Genomic DNA, 20767 nt, shown 5'->3' on the forward strand with positions numbered 1-20767 from the left:
TCTGGTCTGTTGGGGGGGGGGTTAACCATTAGTACACTGACGAGATGGGGGGGGTTGAGAGTCTGGTCCGTGGGGTAACCATTAGGACACTGAAGAGATGGGGTTGAGAGGAGAGCCCATTTGTGTCAGCACTTTATCCAGCCATTGCAGAGGGCCGTGAAGATGAACTTCTATCCAACAGGGGGTACTGGTGACATCTTGTCGGTGATACTCAGCTCCCCAGCCCTGTTGGGGGGGAGAAAGAGAGATAGAGCTGGGTCATATTCACGAAAGGAAGTAAATGGTCAGAAAAGGAGTGAAACAGCAATTTGTCCAATAAGAAATCCTCATTTTCCATTGCACAATGTTATGCTACAATGTGCCCTGTTATTCTGAACACTGCAGATTTGCTCTCAATGAAATTAATTGTCATTTCCACAAAAACTTTTTTTTGAATCAATGGCCAAGATGATAAAAACTGTGAATTGTACATAGTACTGAAACTAGTAGAAACGTTCAAATCAAAATGTAATTGTATATCACCTTTACAAAGCTCATTCGGATGGTGCACATCTTGGTCAGTTCATAGACAGCCTCAAAGCCATGGTTCACAGACTGGGCCAGTAGCTGAGCAAATTCCTGGTTGTTAAAGATCTTCAGACTGCAGCCACTAGGGATCTTACACACCGTGGTGGGGTGGAAACCGTGATGATAGTTACAGTTACGACTCTGAACGAAGATACTGGTGTCACTCAGACACTCTGCATACACCTCACCTCCTACATAGTACAGGTGGACCCCTGAGGAGAGAAAGAACGAGCGTTACAACTCTGAACAAAGATACTGGTGTCACTCAGATCTCTGCATACACCTCCAACAGTACAGGTGGACCCCTGAGGGGGCCGAGAGAGAGCAAGTTAAAAAAAGAAGCTAAATGCTAGGTGTTTCTAGCTCCACCAGTAGAGTAATGACAACTAGCTAAATTTCTGGCGCCAACAGTAATAACAAAACAAAAAATGCATGTTTCTCACCATTCCTTCCCCACACTTTCTCTGAACCTCATATCCACTTTAAACGAATCTATTCATCTCAATGTGTTGCCCTGCTCACCTTTACCGATGTGGCGGCGTGTGTTCTCTATGGTTGAGTTGCGGTTGACGTTGGAGAGCAACCCCAGGCAGAAGCGGTTCTTGTTGTTGGAGGGGTCGGTGAAGCCGTCCACCAGGACGCTGGTAGAAGAAGCATGGTAGGCCTCACCCACTCTGTTGTTCAACTCATAGTACACAATACTGCACCAGTGGCTCGGTTCCTCGTACTCCACTGGCTGCACATCTACAGGGAGAAGGTAGAGCGGAGGTTTAACTCATAGTACACAATACTGCACCAGTGGCTAGGTTTCTCATACTCCACATCTACAGGGAGAAGGTAGAGAGGTCGTTCAACACAATACTACACCAGTGGCCAGGTTTCTCATACTCCACATCTACAGGGAGAAGGTGGAGAGGTCGTTCAATACTACACCAGTGGCCAGGTTTCTCATACACCACATCTACAGGGAGAAGGTGGAGAGGTCGTTCAATACTACACCAGTGGCCAGGTTTCTCATACTCCACATCTACAGGGAGAAGGTAGAGAGGTCGTTCAACACAATACTACACCAGTGGCCAGGTTTCTCATACTCCACATCTACAGGGAGAAGGTGGAGAGGTCATTCAACACAATACTACACCAGTGGCCAGGTTTCTCATACTCCACATCTACAGGGAGAAGGTGGAGAGGTCGTTCAATACTACACCAGTGGCCAGGTTTCTCATACACCACATCTACAGGGAGAAGGTAGAGAGGTCGTTCAACACAATACTACACCAGTGGCCAGGTTTCTCATACTCCACATCTACAGGGAGAAGGTGGAGAGGTCATTCAACACAATACTACACCAGTGGCCAGGTTTCTCATACTCCACATCTACAGGGAGAAGGTAGAGAGGTCATTCAACACAATACTGCACCAGTGGCTAGGTTTCTCATACTCCACATCTACAGGGAGAAGGTAGAGAGGTCGTTCAACACAATACTACACCAGTGGCCAGGTTTCTCATACTCCACATCTACAGGGAGAAGGGGGAGAGGTCGTTCAACACAATACTACACCAGTGGCCAGGTTTCTCATACTCCACATCTACAGGGAGAAGGTGGAGAGGTCATTCAACACAATACTACACCAGTGGCCAGGTTTCTCATACTCCACATCTACAGGGAGAAGGGGGAGAGGTCGTTCAACACAATACTACACCAGTGGCCAGGTTTCTCATACTCCACATCTACAGGGAGAAGGTGGAGAGGTCATTCAACACAATACTACACCAGTGGCCAGGTTTCTCATACTCCACATCTACAGGGGTCCTTCTGTGTTGTAAAGGAGAAGGGACGCGTAAATCTTGAAAATGTACAACTTAATTTGATCAATTCATGAACGACGTGGTGCATTTGTTGTGCCCATGGTTCCTTCTCTCGCGACAATTACACCCTAACGAGGCCAATGAAATCCACACCTCGCTGGGAGCCCAGCCTCGCACAGGTGATAAGCGTGAGGCTCGTATTCATTACTTTAATTATTCAGCTCGGTGTGAACACGAACGAATCGCGCCATTTTGAAAACACACTGGACAACGAGCCAGTCTTACGTTGCGCCAACTAAACTGTCCCTTAGTGGTAGAGAGTGCTCACCCTCTGGAGGTTTGTGATTAGGAAACATGAGAACCAAACAATTAGTTATCTTTAGAATTGCTTGGCCTGGCTATAGCAATAAGTAAGACGGCTAATGCGACCGAAATGACAAAGCCTAATGTAGCAGGAACAATTTTCACCTGCATTGTAGAGTATTTATATTATGTTCTTCAAAATATATTATATTATAAAAATATATAAAATATATAAAACATAATAAAATATTCTATTCTTATTATAAAATATTATATTCTCATTCTAAAAAGGGAAGGAATTAGAAGATGTTACGTCTCTATTCAAGGCTTATATGCACTGTTCTTATGCCCTCTCCTGGTATGACCTAGTACTGGTCTTTCATTTTTTTTATTTTACCTTTATTTTTACTAGGCAAGTCAATTAAGAACAAATTCTTATTTACAATGACGGCCTAGGAACGGTGGGTTAACTGCCTGTTCAGGGGCAGAACGACAGATTTGTACCATGTCAGCTCGGGGGTTTGAACTTGCAACCTTCCGGTTACTAGTCCAACACTCTAACCACTAGGCTACCCTGCCGCCTCTACACTCTAACCACTAGGCTACCCTGCCGCCTCTACACTCTAACCACTAGGCTACCCTGCCGCCTCTACACTCTAACCACTAGGCTACCCTGCCGCCTCTACACTCTAACCACTAGGCTACCCTGCCGCCTCTACACTCTAACCACTAGGCTACCCTGCCGCCTCTACACTCTAACCACTAGGCTACCCTGCCGCCTCTACACTCTAACCACTAGGCTACCCTGCCGCCTCTACACTCTAACCACTAGGCTACCCTGCCGCCTCTACACTCTAACCACTAGGCTACCCTGCCGCCTCTACACTCTAACCACTAGGCTACCCTGCCGCCTCTACACTCTAACCACTAGGCTACCCTGCCGCCTCTACACTCTAACCACTAGGCTACCCTGCCGCCTCTACACTCTAACCACTAGGCTACCCTGCCGCCTCTACACTCTAACCACTAGGCTACCCTGCCGCCTCTACACTCTAACCACTAGGCTACCCTGCCGCCTCTACACTCTAACCACTAGGCTACCCTGCCGCCTCTACACTCTAACCACTAGGCTACCCTGCCGCCTCTATACTGTTATACTATACTGTTGTGACCAGCTTTGGGGTCTGTTATGCCAATCCAGCTGGCGGCAGGGTGCTCCTTAAACAGCGTTTCTCCACCTGGATTGTGGAGGCCATTTCCCTGTCATGCAGCAGCAAAAGGTTAAAGGTCACCTAGCGGTGTGTGTGCCCAATCCACCAGGAGTCTGGCAGCGTCTCGAGTAGTTGTTTAAAGAGTTGACTATAGGAGACGAGTTGAGCATCACCACACACGTCCTCAAGGTTATCGCCTGAATATCACTGCCCTCAGTGTAGCCCAGTGTGCTTACGACTGGGAAAGGGTCACTAAGGAGCACTCAGTGTGCTCAATACCCAGACTGCCACATCTGGTTGGGTCGGGTATGGATGGTTTGTCATGGGCCGTTTCATTTAGTATCTGTTGGGGTCGGCTTGGAGAGAGATGATATATTTCTCCAAGGTATGTTGTAGCGAAGTTAACTGACAGAAACTATATATTTCTCCAAGGTATGTTGTAGCGAAGTTAACTGACAGAGACGATATATTTCTCCAAGGTATGTTGTAGCGAAGTTAACTGACAGACGATATATTTCTCCAAGGTATGTTGTAGCGAAGTTAACTGACAGACGATATATTTCTCCAAGGTATGTTGTAGCGAAGTTAACTGACAGAGACGATATATTTCTCCAAGGTATGTTGTAGCGAAGTTAACTGACAGACGATATATTTCTCCAAGGTATGTTGTAGCGAAGTTAACTGACAGAGATGATATATTTCTCCAAGGTATGTTGTAGCGAAGTTAACTGACAGAGACGATATATTTCTCCAAGGTATGTTGTAGCGAAGTTAACTGCCTGAAAGGGTACAAAACCTTATGACTGTAACTACTGTTCCCTGAAGGAGGGAAACGAGAGACAACACTTGTTTGGCCATGAGACCCATTTCTGGGCTCTGAGGAAGAACGGTATTAAATTGAAAGAATTTAATCGAGCCACTTATCACCTGTGGAAGGCGTGGCTTCCAGCGAGGCGTGGATTTCATTGGCCTTGTCATGAGTGATTGTAGATCCTTCAACAGAAGTCGCAAGAGTATGACGTACCTCGTTTCCCCTTCCTTCAGGGAACAGTAGTTACCCATAACGTTACGATTTCAATTTGTATTGACTGCTATGTGATCAGGACGACGCAGACAATTAGGATGAATCAGTTCCAATGAATGACGGATAATGTCTGAAAGCAGGAATTCCTGTGATCAGAAAAAAATGTTAAATAAAGTGTCAATTCCGACTCCTCACCCCCACTAGGCATGTTCCTGGGCCCGCTGCTGCCGGTCTCCATGGACCCCTCCTGTCCCATCTGCTCGTCAGGGGGCATGTAAGCCGGGGGTGGGGTATCAGCTGGAAGGGAAGACCACAATGGACGGATAGTTAAGGAGACCAGCTGCTGCAGATGACAAATGGCTGTCCACACACGTACAGCGGACGGACACATACACAAGAAGAGTCGAACGTCCACAGTCACAAGCACACACTCTCCGACAACTCCCAAGAGGAGTGAAAACCCAGCCACCACCACAGGATCTTTCTCTACCCGGAAACAGGTGTAGGGTTTCACACACATCCGTCACATGGAACACTAATGTGTGGCTCTATGGACAGTCCCATTTGTTTTGTATTACACAACCACTTATGGAGGACAGAAATTGAGAAAAATGGGGCGTGGCTGGGGACAATTGGTAATGTTTTTTTTTTTTAATGAGAAGGCTAATCTTCCTACAGACCAGACATTTACAGGTTACCACCTTGCTTAGAGGGTGGCCAGATTTCTCTGGAGATGTATTCGTATTTCTGAAAAAAATAACACTGCTTTTCCTCCTGTCACACCCCAGGGGGGGGCAATTCAACACAGAAGTGATAGCACTGCAGTGTTTCATACCCGGGGGAGGGGGCAATTCAACAGAAGTGATAGCACTGCAGTGTTTCATACCCGGGGGGCAATTCAACACAGAAGTGATAGCACTGCAGTGCTTCATACCCGGGGGGGGGGGCAATTCAACAGAAGTGATAGCACTGCAGTGTTTCTGTATTACCATTTAACTTCTACTTCATTACATTTCTAAAGAAAATTCTCTTTTTTTACATTCTCCCCGACACCCAAAATGACTCGTTACATTTTGAATGCTTAGCAGGACAAACAATGGTCCAACTCACACTAAACCGAACATCCCTGGTCATCTGCCTCTGATCTGGAGGACTCACTCAACACAAATTATTTGTTTTTAAAATGGTGTTTGAGTATGACTCTGTAAAAAAAAATTAAAGTAGTGTGCCCTCTGCTTTGCTTAATATGAGGACTGTTAAATTATCCATACTTTTACTTTTGATAATTTCACTCAAGTAGGAGCATGTTCCACCACTGCATAGAAGTGAAAGCACTGAAGTGATTCAAACCTGGAGGGCAATTCAACACAGAGAAATGAAAGCACTAGCACCTCCAGTGATTCAATTCAAATTCAATTCAAATTCAATTTTTTTAAAGACAAAGGCTCCAGCCTCTTTCCCACACTGCCATTCTGCCTGACTACAACGGCCCATGACTCTGTTGTGGATAAGTGCAGCAGCAAACGTCACTGGCTGGGGATATATTCACCAGAACAGGAGGTCAGACCCCATGCTGTGTCCAGAGATGGGTGCACTGACTGGCGCTCACCAGTCACCCTGATGCAGACCGTCGGTATACACTTTAGACTGTCGACCTGGCTGGCAGAAGACCCTGGTTTGTATCAGAAATTGTTAGAAAAATCAAACCAAATTGTTCTCCACAGATTTCTAATTCCATTTTCATCAGAAAAAAAAAGTGTTATTTTAAATGGCAATCTTACTTGCCTTTTACATTTTCACATAGAGGCCAAAGGCAGTGTGAGACCAGGTGACGTGTACATCACATCATAGAGGCCAAAGGCAGTGTGAGACCAGGTGACGTGGACAGAGGCCAAAGGCAGTGTGAGACCAGGTGACGTGGACAGTACATCATAGAGGCCAAAGGCAGTGTGAGACCAGGTGACGTGGACAGTACATCATAGAGGCCAAAGGCAGTGAGAGACCCAGGTGACGTGGACAGAGGCCAAAGGCAGTGTGAGACCAGGTGACGTGGACAGTACATCATAGAGGCCAAAGGCAGTGAGAGACCAGGTGACGTGTACATCACATCATAGAGGCCAAAGGCAGTGTGAGACCAGGTGACGTGTACATCACATCATAGAGGCCAAAGGCAGTGAGAGACCAGGTGACGTGGACAGTACATCATAAAGGCCAAAGGCAGTGTGAGACCAGGTGACGTGGACAGTACATCATAGAGGCCAAAGGCAGTGTGAGACCAGGTGACGTGGACAGAGGCCAAAGGCAGTGTGAGACCAGGTGACGTGGACAGTACATCATAGAGGCCAAAGGCAGTGAGAGACCCAGGTGACGTGGACAGAGGCCAAAGGCAGTGTGAGACCAGGTGACGTGGACAGAGGCCAAAGGCAGTGTGAGACCAGGTGACGTGGACAGTACATCATAGAGGCCAAAGGCAGTGAGAGACCAGGTGACGTGGACAGTACATCATAGAGGCCAAAGGCAGTGAGAGACCAGGTGACGTGGACAGTACATCATAGAGGCCAAAGGCAGTGAGAGACCAGGTGACGTGGACAGAGGCCAAAGGCAGTGAGAGACCCAGGTGACGTGGACAGTACATCACATCATAAAGGCAGTGTGAGACCAGGTGACGTGGACAGTACATCACATCATAAAGGCAGTGTGAGACCAGGTGACGTGTACAGTACATCATAAAGGCCAAAGGCAGTGTGAGACCAGGTGACGTGTACATCACATCATAAAGGCCAAAGGCAGTGAGAGACCAGGGGACGTGGACAAGTGTGAAAACCCAGTGTGAATACATAACATATGCTGTTAGCCTATTATATTGTAAAAGCAGCTATCAATAAACACATAGGTGCATGATAAAGGATAGGAGTGAATACTGACATCTACCTGGAAGCTGGAAGGGGCTGGAGGGTCCGGAGCTGGCAGGCGAGTTAGGGTAGGTGCCCACCCCTCCGCTGGAGGCTGGGGAGGGAGGGTAGGGGGAGTTGGGGGAGATTGGGAAGGAGGAGCCGCTGCCCCCGCTGTGCTGCTGGAAGGACTCTGGGAAGGTGGCGTTCACGGGCATGTGGGGCTCGTTGTGAGTCATGTTCCTGAACTGGACCAAGAGGCTGTGTTGGGGGTTGAACTCACTGTGGCGAGGCACCAACACCGGAGGCAGCACTGGTGGAGAAGAGATTTTAAATAAATATACATATTGATTTGAAGCGATTTTTATATTAAAAAAATTTAATAAATAAAAACCTTGGGACACTAGTATTTAATTTGAAACCAGTGAAAATAAAAGGTACTACACACTAATAAAGGAATATTCTCATGACCTGTTGTCATCGGGGACTGTGGTGCATGTTGTCAATAACAGTTGCCCCCCAATTTAATTCTAAAAACATGCTAATATGATGCAGATCCTACTGATCAGACCATCTGTAACTGCGCTCTGCTCCTCCCACGACATGTGACTGACAGCTTTGTTTTAACCAATCCAAGAGCAGATATCATGTCACTCAGACGAGACACAACACATCCATCTCTAGGGTAGCAGCCAGAATGGCCTCATATTGTTTTGGAGGAAAATCACCTTGAGACATATTTCTTGGAAATTAAAAAAAATAGTACAAGTAGTCAAGGATTCTGTACTCTCCTTCAATTGGTTAACTGGTCAAGAATGTAGTACTCAATTTCAATTGGTTAAACGATAACTTAAGTCAGATTCTCCTTACTGTGTACATGTTCAGTCCCTGCAGAAGGACGTGCACAACAGCCACAAAGCCATCACGTATAGGCTAGGTTTTTCAATGCATCAGATCAATACTATAGTAGGAACGAACATGACTTAGATACCAGTATGTACTAGCTACAAGCTAATGGTTACGTACCTGGGCTCTCTACTCTCTTGTAGTGGTAGGGGTTAATGCAGACCTCCTTCTGCTTGGACCCAAAGGGGTATTCACACACCTCCAGAGGCTTGAGCTCGTGGTGAGACTGTAGGTCGGGCCACCTCCACACTCTGCAGTAGATAACGTGGGGGAGACCCTTCCTGTGAGACACCTGGAGACGACCGTCCAGAGACCGAGGGATGGTCACACACTTACCTGGCAGGGCAGGAGAGATATGGGTTTTAGGGAAAGGTTTGAAAATATCTGGACCAAGTATGATTGCTGCTATAAAGTCATCTAGCAGACTCTCATCCAATCAGAGTGTCTCTCTCACACCTGGCCCGGACCAAGTATGATTGCTGCTATAAAGTCATCTAGCAGACTCTCTCATCCAAACAGACAGTGTCTCTCTCACACCTGGCCCGGACCAAGTATGATTGCTGCACACGGTACACTAGAGAGCCATCATCGACTCAGTGGGTTTTGTCCAACATGTCTCTGGACCCACTCACTGTCACACTATCATCGACTCAGTGGGTTTTGTCCAACATGTCTCTGGACCCACTCACTGTCACAGTCATACTCTGGACCTAGTTTCGTCTCATGGAATAAATGTTGTGGATCTTAATGTTTTTCCTCATAATCCTGGACTATCGGACCACCATTTTATGACGTTTGCAATTGCAACAAATCATCTGCTCAGACCCCAACCAAGGATCATCAAAAGTCGTGCTATAAATTCACAGACAACACAAAGATTCCTTGATGTCCTTCCAGATTCCCTCTGTCTACCCAAGGACGCCAGAGGACAAAAATCACCTATCTGAGGAACTCAATTTAACCTTGCGCAATACCCTAGATGCAGTTGCACCCCTAAAAACATTTCTCATAAGAAACTAACTCCCTGGTACACAGAAAATACCCGAGCTCTGAAGCAAGCTTCCGGAAAATTGGAACGGAAATGGCGCCACACCAAACTGGAAGTCTTCCGACTAGCTTGGAAAGACAGTACCGAAGAGCCCTTACTGCTGCTCGATCATCCTATTTTTCTAACTTAATTGAGGAAAATAAGAACAATCCGAAATTCCTTTTTGATACTGTCGCAAAGCTAACTAAAAAGCAGGATTCCCCAAGTGAGGATGGCTTTCACTTCAGCAGTGATAAATTCATGAACTTCTTTGAGGAAAAGATCATGATTATTAGAAAGCAAATTACGGACTCCTCTTTAAATCTGCGTATTCCTTAAAAGCTCAGTTGTCCTGAGTCTGCACAGCTCTGCCAGGACCTAGGATCAAGAGAGACGCTCAAGTGTTTTAGTACTATATCTCTTGACACAATGATGAAAATAATCTTGGCCTCTTAACCTTCAAGCTGCATACTGGACCCTATTCCAACTAAACTACTGAAAGAGCTGCTTCCTGTGCTTGGCCCTCCTATGTTGAACATAATAAACGGCTCTCTATCCACCGGATGTGTACCAAACTCACTAAAAGTGGCAGTAATAAAGCCTCTCTTGAAAAAGCCAAACCTTGACCCAGAAAATATAAAAAACTATCGGCCTATATAGAATCTTCCATTCCTCTCAATTTTTAGAAGAGGCTGTTGCGCAGCAACTCACTGCCTTCCTGAAGACAAACAATGTATACGAAATGCTTCAGTCTGGTTTTAGACCCTATCATAGCACTGAGACTGCACTTGTGAAGGTAAATGACCTATTAATGGCATCAGACCGAGGCTCTGCATCTGTCCTCGTGCTCCTAGACTTTAGTGCTGCTTTTGATACCGTCGATCACCACATTCTTTTGGAGAGATTGGAAACCCAAATTGGTCTACACGGACAAGTTCTGGCCTGGTTTAGATCGTATCGGTCGGAAAGATATCAGTTTGTCTCTGAATGGTTTGTCCTCTGACAAATCAACTGTAAATTTCGGTGCTCCTCAAGGTTCCGTTTTAGGACCACTATTGTTTTCACTATATATTTTACCTCTTGGGGATGTCATTCGAAAACATAATGTTAACTTTCACTGCTATATGGATGACACACAGCTGTACATTTCAATTAAACATGGTGAAGCCCCAAAATTGCCCTCGCTAGAAGCATGCGTTTCAGACATAAGGAAGTGGATGGCTGCAAACTTTTTACTTTTAAACTCGGACAAAACAGAGATGCTTGTTCTAGGTCCCAAGAAACAAAGAGATCTTCTGTTGAATCTGACAATTAATCTTAATGGTTGTACAGTCGTCTCAAATAAAACTGTGAAGGACCTCGGAGTTACTCTGGACCCTGATCTCTCTTTTGAAGAACATATCAAGACCTTTTCAAGGACAGCTTTTTTCCATCTACACAACATTGCAAAATTCAGAAACTTTCTGTCCAAAAATGATGCAGAAAAATTAATCCATGCTTTTGTCACTTCTAGGTTAGACTACTGCAATGCTCTACTTTCCAGCTACCCGGATAAAGCACTAAATAAACTTCAGTTAGTGCTAAATACGGGCTGCTAGAATCCTGACTGGAACCAAAAAATTTGATCATATTACTCCAGTGCTACCCTCCCTACACTGGCTTCCTGTCAAGGCATGGGCTGATTTCAAGGTTTTACTGCTAACCTACAACGCATTACATGGGCTTGCTCCTACTTAGCTCTCTGATTTGGTCCTGCCGTACATACCTACACGTACGCTACGGTCACAAGACGCAGGCCTCCAAATTGTCCCTAGAATTTCTAAGCAAACAGCTGGAGGCAGGGCTTTCTCCTATAGAGCTCCATTTTTATGGAATGGTCTGCCTACCCATGTAAGAGACACAAACTCGGTCTCAACCTTTAAGTCTTTACTGAAGACTCATCTCTTCAGTGGGTCATATGATTTGAGTGTAGTCTGGCCCAGGAGTGGGAAGGTGAACGGAAAGGCTCTGGAGCAACGAACCGCCCTTGCCGTCTCTGCCTGGCCGGTTCCCCTCTTTCCACTGGGATTCTCTGCCTCTAACCCTATTACAGGGGCTGAGTCACTGGCTTACTGGGGCTCTTTCATACCGTCCCTGGGAGGGGTGCGTCACTGATGTGATCTTCCTGTCTGGGTTGGCGCCCCCCCCTTGGGTTGTGCCGTGGCGGAGATCTTTGTGAGCTATACTCGGCCTTGTCTCAGGATGGTAAGTTGGTGGTTGAAGATATCCCTCTAGTGGTGTGGGGGCTGTGCTTTGGCAAAGTGGGTGGGGTTATATCCTTCCTGTTTGGCCCTGTCCGGGGGTGTCCTCAGATGGGGCCACAGTGTCTCCTGACCCCTCCTATCTCAGCCTCCAGTATTTATGCTGCAGTAGTTTATGTGTCGGGGGGCTAGGGTCAGTTTGTTATATCTGGAGTACTTCTCCTGTCCTATTCAGTGTCCTGTGTGAATTTAAGTGTGCGCTCTCTAATTCCCTCTTTCTTTCTCTCTCGGAGGACCTGAGCCCTAGGACCATGCCTCAGGGCTACCTGACACGATGACTCCTTGCTGTCCCCAGTCCACCTGGCCGTGCTGCTGCTCCAGTTTCAACTGTTCTGCCTTATTATTATTGGACCATGCTGGTCATTTATGAACATTTGAACATCTTGGCCATGTTCTGTTATAATCTCCACCCGGCACAGCCAGAAGAGGACTGGCCACCCCACATAGCCTGGCTCCTCTCTAGGTTTTGGCCTTTCTAGTGAGTTTTTCCTAGCCACCGTGCTTCTACACCTGCATTGCTTGCTGTTTGGGGTTTTAGGCTGGGTTTCTGTACAGCACTTTGAGATATGAGCTGATGTATAAAGGGCTATATAAATAAATTTGATTTGATGACTACAGACAGGGTCACTCACTGGGCTGTCCTGGGCTGCTGAGGGCTTTCTCCAGGTCCTCCATGGCTCCCTTCTTCTTCTTCAGTTTCTTGACCAGAGCGTCAACAGCCTTCTCAGCCCATTTCTCCTCCTCGTCCCCCTGCTTCCACCCCAGCAGACGCTTCACAGCTGGACTGGTGAAGGAGAAGAGGCTGGACATAGAGGTCATGGTGCTGCTGTCTGTGGTGAGAGGGAGAAATTTACCAGAAAGTTAGGTGATTGACAAGTCCTCTTCTTGGATCACAGTCAACAGGGAGGGAGAATGTTTGTGTGTGTGGTGGTTGGGGGGGTAGGGGGTGGAGAAAGGAGGCTTAGCCTTGCACACCAAGGACAGGAAATAGAGGCAGGACGCAGGCAGGACACAGCTGCTCAGGAAAGGAAAGCCTGCCGTGAGGTGGGATGTACCCTGGCACTGGGTCACAACCAACCCCACTGAGGGGAGTGCAGTTTGGGGAACAAGTCCAGCTGAGATCCCCCCCTCTCTGGGACACAACAGCCCAGAGGATTTACAAACGTAGGCAGATATAAAATAGGGGGGAAAAAGGACCTATTCTCTCCTCTTCTCCCTCTCGCTTTCTGAGTCTCTGGTTTAGTCCATATGTGGTGACCAGCGCCTCGGTTAAGGTCTAGTGTAGAACCTGGGGGGGGGGGGGGGGGGGGGGGGGGGGGGGGGGAGAATAGCAGCTGTTAGAAATATATTGCAACACAGAATCCTCAGGTTAGGGGACATCTAGGACTGGGACGATAACAACATTACCATACACCTTAGTATCGCGGCAAAGGAACAAAACATGTCGGAAACATCGACCTGGCCAAGGCTTTCTACTCTGTCAATCACCGCATTCTTATCGGCAGACTCGGCCTTGGTTTCTCAAAACGACTGCCTCGCCTGGTTCACCAACTACTTCTCAGATAGAGTTCAGTGTGTCAAATCGGAGGGCCTGTTGTCCGGGCCTCTGGCAGTCTCTATGGAGGTGCCACAGGGTTCAATTCTCAGGCCGACTCTTCTCTGTACACATCAATGATGTCGCTCTTGCTGCTGGTGAGTCTCTGATCCACCTCTACGCAGACGACACCATTCTGTATACTTCTGGCCCTTCTTTGGTTATTCTATTAACAAACCTCCAGACGAGCTTCAATGCCATACAACACAACACTCCTTCCGTGGCCTCCAACTGCTCTTAAATGCAAGCAAAACTAAATGCTTGCTCTTCAACCGATTGCTGCCCGCCCCTGCCAACCCAGCTAGCATCACTATTCTGACTTAGAATATGTGGACTACCTAGGTGTTTGGTTAGACTGTAAACTCTCATTCGACTCAAATTCAGCATCTCCAATCCAAAATTAAATCTAGTTGGCTTCCTATTTCGCAATAAAACCTCCTTCACTCATGCTGCCAAACATACCCTTGTTAAACTGACTATCCTACCGATCCTTGACTCTACTCAGCAAATTGGATGCAGTCTATCACAGTGCCATCCGTTTTGTCACCAAAGCCCCATATACTACCCACCACTGTGACCTGTATGCCCTCGTTGGCTGGCCCTCGCGTCATATTCGGCACCGAACCCACTGGCTCCAGGTCATCTATAAGTCTCTGCTAGGTAAAGCCCTGCTTTATCTCAGCTCCACTGGTCACCATAGCAGCACCCACCTGTAGCACGCGGTCCAGCAGGTACATTTCACTGGTCACCCCCAAAAACTATTCCTTTCTTTGGCCGCCTTTCCTTCCAGTTCTCTGCTGCCAATGACTGGAACGAATTGTAAAAATCACTGAAGCCTTATATCTCCCTCTAACTTTAAGCATCAGCTGTCAGAGCAGCTCACAGATCACTGCACATAGCCCATCTGTAAATAGCCCATCCAACTACCTCATCCACATATTGTCATTTATTTGTTTTGCTCCTTTGCACCCCAGTATCTCTACTTGCACATTCATCTTCTGCCGATCTACCATTCCAGTGTTTAATTGCTAAATTGTAATTAATTCACCACTACTGCCTATTTATTGCCTAACCTCATTTCCACACACTGTTTTTAGACTTTTCTATTGTGTTATTGACTGGATGTTTGTTTATTCCATGTAACTCTTGTTGCTGTCTCACTGCTTTGCTTTTTCTTGGCCAGGTCGCAGTTGTACTGCTTTGCTTAATCTTGGCCAGGTCGCAGTTGTAAATGAGAACTTGTTCTCAAATGGCCTACCTGGTTAATATAAAATAAATAAAAGCAATGTCATCTAGAGCAGTGGTTCCCAAACTGTGGGGCGAGTCACCTTATTTTTCTAAAAGGAACTCAGTCTGGCTTGAAACTTACTCTTGAAAGTCGTAATAGTAAAATGCACAAGGTGCCATTTCAAAACTGGGTAGTGCATCATCATGGGGCAGCAGGGTAGCCTAGTGGTTAGAGCGTTGGACTAGCAACCGGAAGGTTGCAAGTTCAAATCCCCGAGCTGACAAGGTACAAATCTGTCGTTCTGCCCCTGAACAGGCAGTTAACCCACCGTTCCTAGGCCGTCATTGTAAATAAGAATTTGTTCATAACTGACTAGTTAAATAAAAGGTTAAAAAAATCCATTCATTTTGTCATGCTAGTCATTGCATACTTTAGAGCTTTTTATAAAATTGTTAAATGCCCATAGATTGACCAAAAAATTACAACACTCAAATATCACATGAATACACCGAATTGTATAGAATTGCAAGAAAATGTGCGTTAAAAAACAGCAACATTTTCTTTGTGCCCCTTGACTAAATATGTGTAGAATGGCAGGAAATAAGCTTTAAAACCTGCTAAATTCTCCCAACCAACAAGAGGGGTGTGAACTGTTTGTGTCATGAACAGTGCTTGTTGCCATAGAAATAGACTTGGAGCACGCAGGAGGAGGGGGGGGGGGGGGCCTTGAGTGAAAATGTTTGGAAAACCCTGATCTAGAGTCACATGTATTTATCTACCACGCTATAGCACACAATATTTCACATACAGCAGGTTTTTAAAAGACCAAAGAGTTTGGTATGCTTGAGATAGTTATCTAAGCAACAGCCCCACAAAGCCCCAATCTGGGTGATATTTGGATGGGATAGACAGCCTGACAGATCTCTGGGTAGACAGACAGGAAAACCGGTAGACAGACTTCTGGGTGGACAGGCAGGGGAAAACCGGCCGATAGACAGGCAGACATATCTGGGTGGACAGAGACCGAAAGACGACAAACACAGGCATGGCCGCACAGCTGTTGAAAACAGCCCTAGCAGAGGATGTGAGGTCACTGAAAGCTGCTTCCTCTCCCATCCTTTCCCATCATATCCCTCCCTTACGGCACACAGCTGTTCAACAGCACCAGGCAGTTTACCCCTTCATTGGTACAATAGGGGAAAAGCACTAATTGAGCTCTATAGGCAATACAATATACCCTACACTTCAGTCACCACAGGAAAAATAAATGAGCTTTGCATGTGTCACGATTAAGTGAGATGACATACAAGGAAAACAAAAATGTAGAAGAGACTAGGTAGGCCATTTACTGACTCTAAAGATGCACGTAGGCCTGTTTCTTCCATGAAGATATGGACAAGCAAGCTCTCTAGACACAGCCTGACCAAATAATATGCTGGTTTCTGTGAGGCGACCGATGACAGCAATACAATAACTTTAATGACAGGAAACGTGCACAGATCCCCAGAGTCCAGCAACTGATCACATCACACCTCAGTATTTTCCTGCCTGGCTGTCCTGTAAAGCAGGGTCAGGAAGCACCAAACAGTGTGCATGTTGAGACAATTGTGACATGGCATGCTCTGGCTACAGGGTGAAAGTGAAAAATGGAGAAGACAAAGGATGAGTCAGGTAACTAAACATGAGATGTCTCCCCATCCAAGGTCGTACTCAAAGAGGATTATTGCCTAATTGCCAAATGGATGATCATTTGACACCAGAAACCCACACTGACATCTTCACTGCAGGATGATAAATAAAAAACGAACTTACTTGACCCATAATCACAACCATTATACCACTTGAAGCTTGAAACCAGCGCAAAAGCCATGTCCCGATGCCCATATAAACGTAACTAGTTACACTGAACAACGTGACAAATTTAACTTCCAAGGTACACAACATGACATGCCTAACTTAACTCGAAAACATAGGTACCGAACATTCCACTTGATGTTTATACACATAGTTAGCTAGCTATGTATTTTGTGTGAGGTAGCTACATACATCATTCATAGATATGTGATTAGTTATGGCTATATGAAGAGTGGAAAATATATAAAATAAAAACTCATCCAATTTCGCGAACTACGTTTTGTTCAGCTAAGCTTAGCCAAGTAGCGTTAGCTTGCTCAACACACTACATGTTCATTAACTAACTTAGCTAGCCTGTTGGGTTAACCGAATTGATGTTTACAAATCAAAAAGTTATTCGTGTGGTTTTACATGGCTGACGTTAACACGTCCTATTTTGACCACAAATCTCGTTTTTTTTTATCCCACTCGAAGTCTAGCTAGCTACCTCTTCCCCTCTCCAGATAACTTTTGCAATCCCTTCTCTAGCTAACTGGCTAGCTACAACAACCCCCCCCCATCTGAAAAACTACCCAAGCCTAACTTCACTGATTAAAAACTTGGTCATTTCCTATTGGAAACATGCTTATCTAGTAGATAAAACTATAGTCTTTCCGTCGCATACCTTTGAATAATTGAGTCAGGCTGGTCGCTTCCTTATTAATTTCTCTCTATTTAAAGCAGTCCGACATGGAGTTGTGTTTTTTAATTTCCGACTTGTTTCCCGACTCCTCCGTCCTGGCGTCACGCCTGGGAGGCGGAGCGCATATCCCTCCGCGAAATGACCGATTTTTACTCTCTTCTTTTTTTTACACTTTGTCACAGTCTTCTTCAAATGAGAGCTATTCCACGTTTTTTTTAAATATAAAAAAGTGATGCTGAGACAAAAACAATAATTGCAACCATACAACTCTATGCACAAGGACTACTTTATACCATTTCCGTAGAACATTTTACTAAAACATTTATTTGAAGAACAGTGCAGATGCAAAGTTTGGTAACAGAATATGAGTTTGTGCCATAATTCTGTTCCCAAACTTTGTATCCGCACTGTTCTCCAAGTAAATAATAATTTACTACATTTGTAAAGCGCTTTTCATTATACAGGACAATCTCAAAGTGCATAAAATAAAAAAACAAATATAAACAATTTTAAATTACAAATAAAATGTGTTTTTGTATAATTTTCTGTGGAAATTATTAAAAGCAGTCATTGTTCATAGAGTTGCATGGTTTGGTTAACTTTGCAATCATTTCTCTTTGTTTGACAATTTAAAGTGAACAATCTGAGTCTCAGAATCACTCTGTTTCTATGGAATTGCCCATGAGCGGTTTGTAATGAAATATGTCGTAAATAAAAATCATCATAATCGTACATCGTGGTCCGATGAAGCAGACGCTAAGCCATAAGACTGTTTCGCTAGCAGACTGGAATATGTTCTGGGATTCATCTGATAACATTGAGGAGTTTACCACACTTTCATTAAAAAGTGCATCAAGGATGTCACCCCCACAGTTAATTTATTTATTTCACCTTTATTTAACCAGGTAGGCTAGTTGAGAACAAGTTCTCATTTACAACTGCGACCTGGCCAAGATAAAGCAAAGCAGTGCGACAAAGACAACAACACAGAGTTACACATGGAATAAACAAACGGACAGTCAATAACACAATAGAAAAAGTCTATATACAGTGTGTGAAAGTGAGGTAGGATAAGTGAGGTAAGGCAATAAATAGGCCATAGTGGCAGAATAACTCCATATAGCAATTAAAACACTGGAGTGATAGATGTGCAAGTAGAGATACTGGGGCGCAAAGGAGCAAAATAAAATAAATAACAGTATGGGGGATGAGGTAGTTGGATGGGCTATTTACAGATGGGCTATGTACAGGTGCAGTGACTATGTACCCCAGTCAGAAGCCATGGATTACAGGAAACATCCGCACTGAGCTAAAGCTGCCACTTTCAAGGAGCTGGATATTAATCCAAACATCTATAAGAAACCCAGATATGACTGCTGACGAGCCATCAAACAAGCAAGTGTGTCAATACAAGACTAAGATCTAATCCTACGACACCGGCTCTGTCACTCCACAGATGTGGCAGGGCTTGAAAACTATCACGGATTACAAAGGGAAACCCATCCACAAGCTTTCCAGCGACGCTAGCCTACCAGACAAACTAAATGCCTTCTTTGCTTTGCGGCAAAGCAGCTGTTCTGGACGACTGTGTGATCTTGCTTTCGGTAGCCGATGTGAGTAAGACCTTTAAAAACAGGTTAACATTCACAAGGCCAGATGGAATACCAAGGCACAGTACTCAGAGCATGCGCTGACCTGGGATGATGGCAAGTGTCTTCACTAACATTTACAACCTATCCCTGACCCGGTATGTAATACCAACTTGTTTTAAGCAGACCGCCATGGTCCCCGTGCCCAAGAACACCAACAGTCATTTAGGCTGGTTATCGCCCCGTAGCGCTCACATCTACTGTATATCCAAGAAATGCATTGAAAGGCTGGTCATGGCTCACAGCAACACCATCATCCCAGTCACCCTGGACCCATTCCAATTTGCATTCCGCCCCAACAGATCCATAGATGACGCAATCTCTATTGCACTCCCACACTGCCTTCACCCACCTGGACAAAGGAACACCATAGTCCCCTCCAAGCGCATCACCAAGCTCAGGACCCTGGGACTGAACACCTCCCTCTGCAACTGGATCCTGGACTTCCTGACAGGCCACCCCCAGGTGGTGAGGGTAGGCAACAACTTATACACCACGCTGACCATCAACATGGGGGCCCCTCAGGGGTGTGTGCTTAGTCTCCTGTACTCCCTGTTAACCCCCGACTGTGTGGCCGCGAACGACTCAAAACACCATCGTCAAGTTCTGATGACACGACAGCGGTAGGACTGATTACCGACGACGATGAGGCAGCCTATAGGGAGGAGGTCAGAAACCTGAGCGTGTGGTGCCAGGAAAACAACATCTCCCTCGACAAAACAAAGGAACCTTTTTGTGGACTACAGGAAACGGAGGGGTGAGCACACCCCCCCCCCACCCCCATCCACATCAATAGAAATGTGGTGGAGTAGGTCCAAAGCTTCAAGATCCTCAGTGTCCACATCACTAAGGAATTAAGATGGTCCTCACACACCCAGCCACAAAGTTGCGAACAGGGCACGACAGCACCTCTTCCTCCTCAGTAGGCTGAAAATATTTGACATGGGCCCTCATAACCTCAAAAAGGTTCCACAGCTGGACCATTAAGAGCACCTTGGCTGGTTGAATCACTGCTTGATACGGGCAACTGCAAGACACGCTCAGAGGGTTGTGAGTACGGCCCAGTACATCACTTGGGCCGAACTCCCTGCCATCCAGGACCTCTATACCAGGCGGTGTCAGAGGAAGGACAACAAAAAAAAAGGTCTCCAGCCACCCAAACCATAAACTGTTCCCTCTGCTACCACACAGCAAGCGGTACCAGTACATCAAGTCTGGAACCAAGAGGGCCCTGAACAGCTTCTACCTCCAAGCCATAAGTCTGCTAAACAAGACTGCTAAATAGCTCATCAAATGGCTACCTGGACTACCTGCATTGACCTCTCTTGCACGGACTCTACACACACGCCGACACAGACACACTGACACCATACTCACTGGCACCACTGCTGTCTATAAACTATCCTGTTCTCTAGTAGTAGTAGACAATGGACCTGATCGGACAGCTCAGAGCCTCTGCTCTTTTCTGTCCATGGACACACCAGTGATGGCTGGTGGGAGGAGCTATAAGAGGACGGGCTCATTGTAATGTCTGGAATGGAATAAACTGAACGGAGTCAAACACATTAATACATATGGAAAGTGTTCCATTGATTCCATTCCAGCCATTACAATGAGCCCGTCCTCCGGTCAGCCTCCACTGATACATAAGGTAGCTACCTCAATTACCTCTTACCTGTGCACATTTCCCTCATTATTGGTGTTCATTTTTACTCATTATT

At 45.8% G+C, this 20767-nt stretch overlaps 1 protein-coding gene across 7 annotated transcripts; it reads right to left on the reverse strand.

The window, feature by feature from the left end:
* Positions 1 to 54: 54 nt before the first annotated feature.
* LOC115115619 (mothers against decapentaplegic homolog 5) lies at positions 55 to 20444 on the reverse strand. Of its 7 annotated transcripts, none has more exons than XM_065018319.1 (10): positions 20424 to 20444; positions 13237 to 13327; positions 12672 to 12869; positions 8833 to 9048; positions 7841 to 8119; positions 6465 to 6587; positions 5111 to 5212; positions 1090 to 1311; positions 523 to 779; positions 55 to 225 (listed from the first exon to the last, which is right to left on the reverse strand). In XM_065018319.1, exons 3-10 carry the CDS (start codon positions 12856 to 12858, stop codon positions 82 to 84), a joined length of 1530 nt encoding a protein of 509 aa, XP_064874391.1. In that variant the 5' UTR covers positions 12859 to 12869; positions 13237 to 13327; positions 20424 to 20444; the 3' UTR covers positions 55 to 81. The 7 variants fall into 7 exon arrangements, with proteins under 7 accessions (XP_064874391.1, XP_064874394.1, XP_064874390.1 ...); XM_065018322.1 differs by lacking the exon at positions 20424 to 20444 and adding an exon at positions 17380 to 17513 and having other exon boundaries at positions 7847 to 8119; XM_065018318.1 differs by lacking the exon at positions 20424 to 20444 and adding an exon at positions 17380 to 17513.
* Between the last annotated feature and the right edge of the window lie 323 nt (positions 20445 to 20767).

This window comes from Oncorhynchus nerka, linkage group LG5 (assembly GCF_034236695.1).
Source record: "Oncorhynchus nerka isolate Pitt River linkage group LG5, Oner_Uvic_2.0, whole genome shotgun sequence".
NCBI classification, from domain to species: Eukaryota; Metazoa; Chordata; class Actinopteri; order Salmoniformes; family Salmonidae; genus Oncorhynchus; species Oncorhynchus nerka.

What these genes read in the sequence shown, in the direction of transcription:
- LOC115115619 (XM_065018319.1), bottom strand. Translation starts at nt 12,858, where the DNA reads ATGACCTCTATGTCCAGCCTCTTCTCCTTCACCAGTCCAGCTGTGAAG. An exon ending in CTTCCAGCTTCCAGGTAGAT is followed by an intron (nt 6,588 to 7,840) that starts GTCAGTATTCAC and finishes GATACAAACCAG; the next exon opens with GGTCTTCTGCCAGCCAGGTC. An exon ending in ACGCCGCCACATCGGTAAAG is followed by an intron (nt 780 to 1,089) that starts GTGAGCAGGGCA and finishes TTCTCTCCTCAG; the next exon opens with GGGTCCACCTGTACTATGTA.